General features: G+C 39.8%; 1 protein-coding gene across 1 annotated transcript in view; it reads right to left on the bottom strand.

Annotated features, from left to right (window-relative positions):
- Window positions 1-4,403: 4,403 nt before the first annotated feature.
- LOC114633042 (cytochrome P450 2J6-like) overlaps window positions 4,404-11,623 on the bottom strand; it is a gene marked incomplete at its 5' end in the record, with an annotated part of 8,206 nt that continues 986 nt past the window's right edge. Inside the window, 2 exons of the mRNA XM_028781662.1 lie at window positions 4,404-5,350; window positions 9,773-9,911. Coding sequence (XP_028637495.1) covers window positions 5,172-5,350; window positions 9,773-9,911 — 318 coding nt within the window. The remainder of the gene's footprint in view (window positions 5,351-9,772; window positions 9,912-11,623) is intronic.

The raw sequence follows: 11,623 nt of genomic DNA, 5'->3' as shown, positions 1-11,623 counted from the left end.
AGTTTTGGTTATAGTATTACATCACACTATAACCAAACATATGAGTATCTATATATTTGATTTGTATCTGTACTTGTACCTGAACCTATATCTAAAGCTATATCTATACCTACAGATAAAAAAATATAGCCACAATATGTACATTTTGATCAATAAAGGTAAAAGTTTTGCATGAATATAGTAGTTCATTAAATAAAGTGTTAGCTATGCAAACATGGAGATTTGAATTTGATTCCTAGAAATTATATTTTAAAATCCAGGTATGATGGCATGCACTTCTAATCCCATTGCACTGAGAAGGCAGAGAGGGGTAGATTCCTGTGACTCAGTGGCCAGATAATCTTGTCTACTTGGTGATTTCTAGGCCAATGAAAGATCCTTTCTCAAAAAGTGGGTGGATCACAACAAGTAATCAGCTTATCTTTACTACTTGGGAAATAATGAGATCACTACTCTTATTTTCATCTTAGAGTAAAATTTTTGGTTTTAATGTGCTATAATGACTTTGTGCTTCTCACATAAACTTTACCAAAATATGAAACAGAAGTTTCATGACATGAAATATGTTCTTATCTTCCACCTGGAAACTTTTCTATAATCCAGAGGAATAAAAATGATGGGTTGAGCCACATTTCTGAAGGTGAGAAAGTTCCTATGGAGACATAAACAGTGTATACAGCTCTGTAATGTGGCACATTGGAACATTTATTAATAGAGAATGGCAGCAGTTTGCCAGGTAGTAAATTCTTAGCAGAATTTCTAACATCTTAAGGGGTAGTATCTGAGAAGATTCTTCTGAATGCTCAAGATATTGAAATAGTACATTTTTTGGTATGGTAGGCCTAAACCCTACTTGGAGATAAGAGTAAGGAAAATGCCAAAGGAGAAAATATAATTCAGGGAGGCATCATGAAGAATGTCTATGTGTGCATCTGGACAGACAGAAGTCACATCAATATGATGCCAGGTAAATGACTGTGACATCTTGGTAATATCCAGGGCAAAATATGATGGCAGTGCTGAAAAGAAAGAAGGCTCTAGCTGCATATGTAGCTGAGGATGGCCTTATCTGGGGTCAATGGGAGGAAAAGCCCTTGGTCCTGTGAAGGCTTGATGCCCCAGTGTAGAGGATTGCTAGGGCAGTGAGGTGGGAGCTCCCTCATAGAAATAGGGGAAGGGGGGATGAGAGAGGGAGCTTGCAGAAGGGAAACCAGGAAAGGGGATAACATTTGAAATGTAAATCAATAAAATATCTAATAAAAAAAGAAAAAGAAGAGTAAAAAATAAAAAGAAGAAATTACAAAAAAACTAAACACAAGTCCTCCAATCAATTCTGGATGGAGCCTAGCCAGCAGGGGGCAAAAGATTCTAAGATCAGGTAAAAGAGTCAGAGGGACCTCTGATGCCTACTGTTAGGTGTACCAAAATAACCTGTTAAGCTACACAATCATGTCATATAGAGATAGAGGATTGGTGATTGTCTCAGAAAAGAATCTTGAAAGTGGAGAAAAAATTAGAAGGAATCTTTTAAAATGATATTCTTTTGTCTTTTATTTATTTATTCATTTACTCTCCAGATTTTATTCCCCAGTCCACCCTCTGACTGTTCCACATTCCATACCTCCTCCCCACCCCCTGTCCCCATGAGGATGTCCCCACCCCTCACCTCCCACCCCCACCCAACCAGACCTCTAAACTCCCTGGGGCCTCCAGTCTCTTCAGGTTTAGGTACATCTTCTCTGACTTAGTCCAAACCAGGCAGTCCTCTGCTGTATACGTGTTGGGGGCCTTATATCAGTTGGTGTACTATGCCTAGTTGGTGTTTGAGAGATCTGAGGGGTCCAGGTCAATTGAAACTGCTCCTCCTCCTACAGGGTCGCCCTCCTCTCAGCTTCTTCCAGCCTTTTCGTAATTCAACCATAGGGGTCAGCAGCTTTTGTTATTGGTTGGATTCAAATATCTGCATCTGACTCTTTGAGCTGCTTGTTGCATCTTTCAGAGTGCAGTCATAATAGGCCCCTTTTATGAGCGCTCCATAGCTTCAGTAATAGTGTCAGGCCTTAGGACCCCCACTTGAGCCGGATCCCACTTTGGGCCTCTTGCTGGACCTTCTTCTCAGGCTTATCTCCATTTCTATCTGTTCTTTCAGATGGGAACAATTATGGGTCAGAGTTGACTGTGGGATGGCAGCCCCCTCCCTCACTTGATGCCTTGTCTTCCTGCTGAAGGTGGCCCCAAGTAAGTTCCCTCTCCCTACTGTCCTAGTGTTGGGCATTTCATCTAAGTTCTCTCCCTTTGAGTCCTGAGAGTCTCTCACCTCCCAGGTCTCTGGTGTATTCTGGGGATGGGTGGGGGGTAACTCCAACCTCTTACTTCTGCAGGTTGCCTGCTCCATTCTTTCTTCTGACCCTCAGGGCTTTGGTCCTTTTCTCTCACCTAATACCAGATCTGATTCTCCCTCACCCCCAGCCACCACCAGTCCACTTTTCCTCTGAGGTCACTCCCTCTCTCCCCACTTATGATCTCTTTCTTCTCCCTCTCAAGTGGTACTTAGGTGCATTCACTTGGAATCTTCAGCTTGTTGAACTTTTTGGGTTCTGTGGACTTTATCTTGGGTATTCTGTACTTTTTTTTAAAATTTTCTAATACTACCTTATTAGTGAGTACATACCAATAATGTCCTTTTGGGTCTGAGTTATCTCTCTCAGGATGATATTTTCTAGTTCCATCCATTTGCTTGCAAAATCTAGGTATCCTCATTCTTAATAGCTGAGTAGTATTGAATTGTGTAAATGAACAACATTTTCTCTAATCATTCTTTTGTTGCGAGACATCTGGGTTGTTTCCAGCTTCTGGCTATCACAAATAGAGCTGCTATAAACATAGTGGACCATATGCCCCTGTGGCATGGTGGGGCATCTTTTGGGTATATTCACAAGAGTGATACTGCTGGATCTTCATGTAGATATATTTCCAAAATTCTGACAAGTCTCCAGATTTATTTCCAGAGTGGTTGCACCAGTTTGGAATCCCACCAGCAATGGAGGAGTGTTCCTCTTTCTTCATATCCTGGTCAACATGTGTAGTCACCTCAAGATTTGATCTTAGCCATTCTGATTGGTGTAAGATGGAATTTCAGGGTCCTTTACATTTGCATTTCTCTGATTACTAAGGGCTTCGAAATTTTCTTTAGGTATTTCTAAGCCATTCAAGATTACTCTGTTGAAAATTGTCAGTTTAACTCTATACCCCATATTTTGATGGTGTTGTTTGGCTTTTTGGTGGTTAGCTTCTTGAGTTCTTTATATATTTTGGATATTAGCCCTCTATCAAATGTGAGGTTAGTGAAAAAATTTTCATAATCTATAAATTGCTGATTTGTCTTATTGACTATGTCCTTTGTGTTACAGAAGCTTTCCAGTTTCATGAAGTCCCATTTATCAATTCTTGATCTTAGAGGATGAGCCATTAGAGTTCTATTTAGGAAACTTCCCCCTGTGCCAATGAGTTCAAGGCTCTTTCCCACTCTCTCTTCTATTAGAATCAGTGTTTCTGGTTTTATGTTTAGATCCTTGATCCACTTGGACTTGAACTTTGTGGAAGGTGACAAATATGGATCTATTTTCATTTTTCTACACACAGACATCCAGTTAGACCAGCATCATTTACTAAAGATGCTTTCTGTTTTCCATTGTATATTTTTGGCATCTTTATCAAAGATCAAGTGTCTTTCAGTTTGTGGTTTTATTTCTGGATCATCAATTCTATTCCAATGAACAGCGTGTCTGTTTCTGTACCACTTTTGATCACATTGGGTAGTGCTATGCTCTTTCAAGCGATATGATTACATAACCATAGGTTTTAGGTCAAGTTACAACATGTAAAGGAATGTGTTTTGGATACTGATCACACATGGGAGAGCTGGCCCTGGGTTTCAAATGTATCAAAGAAATGATCCTTCCCCTCTCCTTCTGTAACACTCGGGAGAGCAACCCTGTACCTTCCCTAGGAAGCACAGAAGAACTGAAACTGATGGTGTGGGCACATATGAACCAGACCTCAAAGGCATGAAAGTAGAAAAGTTGGCTCTTCCCCTTACTGGCTGTGGCATTGGACAGGCCAGATAGGGCAGGGCAGGAGGGCTTGCACAGAAGGTGTGAGTGCTGGAGAGCTGACCAACTTAGATACCTCTCAGGGCCAGATCCAGGACTTTGAATTGGCCCATCTCAAAACTATCCGATCCATGTAGTATCTAATAAGGCTAGTCTTACTCATCCAAAACTACAGAATCTCCAAGACACAGGATAACAAAAGAATACCCTTGAGGAGTCCCAATAAGGTTTCAGTATTTGCAATGTAGCAGTTCTGTAGAGTAACCTTTGGACAAACTGACACGTTCCACATCCTCAATGATATATTTTATTCTCTATTTGGCCAGAGGTTGCAAGGGTGGAAGATATGAGGTGGTGGGGAAGTAATTTGGATTGGGATACATGATATAAAATTCTTTAAAGAACAATAAAAATTTAAAATATACAAGCAACTGAATTTATACCTTCACTTGTTCTGTCTGCCTATGAGTAAGGAAACATCCTCTCTACTGGTTTCCAGATCTCTTTAGACATAGATCTACAGAAGTTAGTGACAGATCTGTCTTCTGGGAGAGTCTCAATAACTTGTTTCTGTGGATGCAATAAGAAGCTCAGTTCTGCTTCTTATTCCCTCTTTGCATCACTTCAGACTAACATTTCAATGTTCCAGATGCGAACAAAAGTGCATGAAAGAAGGAATGAGGCAAACTGATGGTACCCCAGTCAAGATAATGATTCATGATGAACCTGGAATGTTTACTTTTTAGATAATAATTATTCTTTTAATTTTGATGTGGAATCCATTTTAAATTAAATTTAATGTACCCTCTTTATAGGAAGAATCACCATTCTCCTCAAAATTTATAGATTAAAAGGCATGTCACTAATCTCATAAATGATGTGCCCACCACCAAATCAAGGGGACAACTTTTTAGGAGTTTGCTTCAATTTTCTAAGCAAAATTTCTTCAATAATTATTGAATAACCTTCCTTCTGTGACAACTTTATCCTCTCATATGAGCAAGCCCAGAAGCTTCAGGGCATGCACCATATCTTCCTTTTCTTTTTACTTCTCGAGCATCACTCTCTAGGGACAGCACAGATGCGGTGGCTGATTGGAGAAAGTGTGAGGCCATTTCTGAAAGTCAGGCTCAGCTTCTCATTGATTGGAGGCTTGAAGGTAAATTTTTGCACGAGAGTAGTGAAGAAAATGAACAGCTCAGATCTAGCCAGTTGTTCTCCAAGACAAGCTCTCTTTCCTGTGGGAGAAAAAAAAACAGATGAATCACTCAGCTGACTTTGGTACATGAAGAACCTAGTGTTCCCACCATCATACCTCAAATTCTGAGATGATCCCGGGCATTTTGATGGTGATTACATCTCACATCTTTATGATTTGGTAATTAGAGGCTGCTTCAATGATTTTTGAATCACATATGACCTTTGGCATAAGAATATATTCCAGACTTTTATGTTTTCACTTTGCCACCCTGGAAAATGTCATTTTCTCAAGTGTCCTGGTTCTGTGCATTTAATAATGATATGTAAAGGTGAAACTGGGGCAGTAGGCATTCTTTCAACTCTGGGAGTTGATCTAGGTTACCTCACACCATACACACAGTGGGTATAAAGACATAAGCATTTGTGTCCACTTCCATTTCTGCACAAATCTACTTGCCAGACTCTATACGGAATATCTGGGTTTAGATGTGTGATCTCTGGTGATCACTAGTAACCCTAGTACTCCTCTAGTCTCTTCTTCACTGAACATTCTCACCATGCATCCCAGCAGCACTGCAGCATTCTCACATCTCTAACTCATCATTAAGCCCTTGTTTGTGTGGATTTCTTTGTGCACCTGTATGCTCATTGTGTGTACACATGTATGTACATGCATGTAGAAGTCAAAGTCCAGATATAGGTCCTGATACCCTAATGTCACCCATTACCATTACACACACACACACACACACACACACACACACACACACACACACACACTCACATTTTTGAGATTGGGTCTTTTTGAGTCTTTACAAAGCAGTGTAGGCTGGCTGGCCACCGGTCCTCTCTCAGGTCATCTAACAGGAGGAGTACAAGCATATGCTGGCATACTCAGCTTTTAGTAGGAATTATGGGGATCAAATCAGGACATTATGCTCACAGGGGTAGTAAGTGACAAGTTGAACTACCATGTCAGCTATCTTAAGTGACTTGTCATTAGCTTCCCTTTTTTCTACAATACATTTAGAGTGATAAAATATACTAATATAAAATTCAAAGCAAAGCCTAAGTTTTCAGATTGGCTGTTCTAAGTAGACATTAACTGAGATGTATAGACTGGTGCTGGGGAAGAGATCTTATGAGCAGCCATTGTTTTCCAATTATTTCATCTCTCCACTGACTGGATAAATTATACTAATAATATAACATGTACAGTGCACCAAGTCTGTCCCTTGACAATACAAACCAGTGTGGAGGCTTATGTCAGAGTTCATACTAGAGAAGCATAACTTCTTTTTCTTTATTTCATCTTTTCCTTTCCCTTTTTGTCCTTTTCTCTTTTCTTGTCTCCCCATCATCACTTGCACACATTCTCTCTGCCTCTCTGTCTCTCTGTCTCCGTCTCTGTCTCTGCTCTGTCTCTGATTCTCTCTCTCTCTCTCTCTCTCTCTCTCTCTCTCTCTCTCTCTCTCTCTCCTCTCTCTCCTCTGTCTCTGTCTCTCTCTTTCAAGTAGGTGCTGAGACTAGGGTGTTGCATATTCTAGAAAGTGTACCTTAATTGAACAACCACTGTCTCTCTTTTAACCTTTTTATTTTGAGACATGATTTCTCTAATTTTCCCAGGATACATTTAATGACTACACTTCACAGGATTAACAAAGGTGGAGCTGACTTACTTGATAGGACATATGACATGTACCTCAGAGATAGTCTACTTTTAGTGAGCTTGAGAGGCCTAACATCTCTTGATTTACTGTGGATGAAGGGATTCAAAGACTGAGGACGATTAGAAAAGTGGAATGATTTACAATAACCTCCTCCTTTATGATGGAGGAGTTCACAAGATCTCGCCAGATCAGTAAAGGGCACATCACTTCAAGAATATACTGTCAGTGCTGTGTGTGTGTGAGTGTGTGTGTGTACATGTGGATGCATGCACATGCACATGCTACTCTGAAGACTATAGTAACTCAACTTAGAAACTTGAATGGTATTCCAATATTCACCTAGGTCCTATAGTTTGAATGTATGTTGTTTACTTTTTGTTTCTTCATTTATCAGCAGGTGCACTGAACTACAATCTTAGTTGCCAGTTGACACACCACTAAGAAGTGGAAGAAAATTAAATATATGCCTAAGCTTGATCATGTGAGCCATGCTCTTGATGGGATTTTTTTTTAATGTAGTTGCTTCCTTTTCTTGCTTCCTGGCCCCCATGAGGTACTCATGTTATTCAGCCATACACTTCTAACAAATGTTGTCTCATTTCAGGCATAGGTCCAGTGTCTACAGACTGAGAACTAAAAAAACATAAGCCAAACAAAGCTTCCTCCAATGAAGTTGTTCCTCTCAGATATTGTTTCAGTGAGGTGAAAACTGACAAACAATATGGGGTAAAGTGCACTTGACCCTTTTGAATTCAGAAAACAAAAGCAGCAACAACAGCAACAAAAACAACCAGAAAATTGACTTATTGAGTGAAATAAGAGGACGGAAATAGGCCCTAACCAATTTTATGAACCCAGTTCTTATGCTCTATAACATCACTTGTTAATAAAGAATCTGTCAAGCTTTCCTATGTTGAAACTGTTAAGTTTGTTGACTCACTCAGAAGAAGGTATAAATATACACTTTCATGTAAATATAGCTTTTCATCTTCAGTGATGAGGCACAGAAAATCTTTTTACTTCTAGTTAACTTTTCCCAGAGAGGAGCATCTTTGATATACACCCCACTTTCCCCAGGTGGCTTCTTTTAAATCTTCTAGAAATGGCAAGAACAGGGAGCAGGATGGGAAAAAAATCAGAGCGATTAAAAAATTCACTTTGCTTTGTTAATTGAGCAGTTTTTTTTCAGGTTTGTCCATCATGCTCAGTTTAACTCATTCTCATTGAGCATCCCTAGGCAAATTCATTTTACTTTTCTCTATCAGAAATTGAGATGATGACAATAAAACAGGGACAATCGTCCTCTACCCTTGTGTCCACATTTTGTCCACTGTGACTTTTATGTGATTCCAAACAAAGGCTGAAATAATTTCCCTTCCCTCTAATTATGGCTGGCTTTTTGACTTGTCACCAAAATACAGAAGACCTTTTAAAACTGGGCCTAACCAGGCCTCTGTGCTTCAGTCCTCTCAGTCAGGACATGATAACCACCATATGAACAGAAAACTGGCTTACTAGAGGGTGGGAGGTGATATGAGAACTCTGCCCTTCCACTGAGGTCATCATAGACCAGCTGTCAGCCGGAAAGCAAACAAAGAAGAGCCAAGCCCCCAAACTATCTAGGAACCAGTGAGCAAGAACAGGTTCTTATGAAAGGCTATATTTTGAGATGTTTGTTGTGCATCAAGATTCTACCTGATATACGGGATACGAAGTCAGCGAATCTTATACTAGAAGTGTTCAGAACTATGGAGACCACTTACAATTTGTTTGTAGTTCATATACATTGGCATACATATGGGCAGCAATGGTCCTGGAGGACCATCTTGTGGAAGCCATGGATGTGGATCTGCTCACATTCCTCTCATCCATCTCAAGACATATCACACAACATATTTATTTGAAATGTAAAAGGGGATATAACTCTACACTTTTCACATTTCATTGATCTGACTCATAAATTGAAAGAGACCTAGAGTAAAACCAAACAAAACTGAGAAAAAAAAAAAGAAAGAAAATCAATGAAAGGATTCCTAATGATATCCTGCTGTACTCATAGATCAGGGCCTCATCCAGGTGTCATAGAGAGGCTTCCTCTGGCACCATATGGGATTGGGTGCAGAGACTCACAGCCCAACATTATGCAGAGAGACATAGTCTAAATTAGATGTCTCAGTTGGGTCTCTCCCCTCACAAATCCCAGAATCCCATGAAAGAGGGGGAAGAAACAGTGTAGAAGTCAGAAGGGATGGATTATACAAGGAAAACATGTCCTACTGAATCAGCTAAGTAGGAACTCACATAAGCTCACAGAGACTAAAATGGCAAACACAAGGTCTGCATGGTTTCTATACCAGGTTCTCTGCATACATATTATAGGTATTACTTTGTTATTTTTGTGAGAGTTGTAACAGGGGGAATGTCCTTATCTCTGATACTTTTGTTTGCTCTTGTTACAAATCTACTCCATTTCTTTCTGTAAGTGCATCTCTTAAAAATAACTTGGGACATTGAAAAACCTTATGAACATGACATATATTCACATTACTGAAGCAGATCCAGAGTATGGGTTTCTATCATTAGTGTCTTGGAAAACAGAATGATGAAAGCTGGAATCTCCAGCAGAGGCAAGGAAGGGTGAGGATTAGGCTGGGTCTGAAGAAGTAGCAGGTCCAGGGAATGCAAGATTGTAAGGAAAATCAAAAGAGATAGAAATTTGACCATCTGGAGACAAAAAGAGGGAGGGGCTGAGATAAAGCACTGAACTCACTTCTGTTCATCACAACTCACCCATTGAGAATGGCAGAAAGGAGTCTCTCTTCTTAAACTGTCCATTCTCCAAAAAGTGCTCTGGATTGAAGGTGTCTGGGGTGGCCCACTCTCTCGGGTCCCTGTGCAGTGCAGTCAGGTTGGTTAGAACCATGGTGCCCTAGAAATGACAGCAAATTGTCAAAGATTGAAATAGGGAACAAACACGTAAGGAGGTATATGGTTCTCTAGTATTCATGCATTTAGATTGAATTTCCCATTTTTAATTTACTCTAAATGGGCATTGAAATATGCACTCAACATTGAGATCCCTCCACCTGTCTCAGTGCCCTCCTCTTTGTCTAGAAATCTTTAAAATGAATGTAAGTGCCTGCTAGGGACTTACCAGGCCATTAGGGTACTTTTTAATGCTGAACACAAGTCTATAGGAGGAAGTCTATAGGGGGTCTAGTTAAACACATTTTAGAATCTAAGGGAGTATTATATGGCAGGAAGGAATAAAAACCAACTCAGCTGCTTCCCACAGTGAGGACAATGACAGGTCTATGAAGGGAAATGGTATGTCTTTCAACAGTGCTTCTCAATTATTAGACTTCAACATGAAGGCTTCTGAACCCAGTTTCTCAGCAGGGTTAGGAAAATATCTACATATCAGGCTAAACAAGATCAGTTCATGAAGATCCCTAGTATTGTGCCACGACTTCCCAAAGTGTGCCTTTCCCTCCCACTAACTCATGCTTCCTTTAGTGACTCGACCAATTCTTTCAAACTCTTTTGATTTTTTCATATCAATTATTGGTTTCCAGTGCCACCATAGTGCATGCTGCCCTTGCCTTCTTAGACCCAAGAACATGACTTAGCCATAACACATTTTCTGCTTCCCATCATTTTCTTTAGCTAGCATCTGTGAAGATAACCCCAGGATAATCCACAAATATTAGTAGACCTTCCCTGATTGTGGATGGCATCATCCCACAAGCTGATGGCCTGGATGAAATAAAAAGAGTGGAAGTGAGGGGATAAATAACCTCCTGTTGACTTTTTCCTCTGCTTCCTGGCTATCACTATGTGATCTGATTGGCTCTTTCACCAATCGAATTCTATGCTGAACTGAAACCTTGGGGATTTTGTCACAGCCAAGAAATGTTTGACTTGATAACCTGTGGTGAAATAAAAAGAATAGAAAGAATTTTAACTGTGTGGGGCATGGAGGGTATAAGTCTTAAGAAACCCCGTGAAGAGTATTAAGAGAGCTGGGAGATGTGATAGCGATTCAGTTCATAAAGATGGGTAATTTAACAGGGACTCATGAAGAAACATTGAAGGAGATTTTTCATGTTAAAATAATGCATGTCCCATGGAGGAAGTATGGGATGTCCAAAATGACCATAACAAGGTTGGTTCTGGATTCCCACTCTTATTATTTTAAAGCAGAGAGATTTTATGTAAACCAAATTTTCTTAAGCCTCAATTTTTCAATCTCAAAATGAGATTGATGGTTATTCTGAAAGGTTAAGCCATTTTGAAGGAGAGAACATTCTAGACCACAAAATATTCTGTAGTATCTAATGTATTTTGGAATGGTTTCTCTTAGGAGATATAAATCAGTTCTGTGTAAATTAACACTAGAACTAAGCTTGTTGGTCACTGTTTTAGAAATCACAGTCTCACCATGATGGTAGTGTAAGTTCCTTTTATTTTATTCACATTTCAAATTCTGTATTTCAAGGATTGTATAGAGGTATTTTCTTTTCTTTTTTTTATTGGATGTTTTATTTACATTTCATATGTTGTCCCCTTACCCCATCCCCCACCCACCCAGGAACCCCCTATCCCCTCACCCCTCCTCCTTCTTCTCTGTGGATGTAACCC

Source organism: Grammomys surdaster, unplaced genomic scaffold (genome assembly GCF_004785775.1).
Source record: "Grammomys surdaster isolate TR1022 unplaced genomic scaffold, NIH_TR_1.0 501, whole genome shotgun sequence".
NCBI lineage: Eukaryota > Metazoa > Chordata > Mammalia > Rodentia > Muridae > Grammomys > Grammomys surdaster.
The sequence above is the reverse complement of the archived record's forward strand: the minus strand, read 5'-3'. Positions and strand labels throughout refer to the sequence as shown.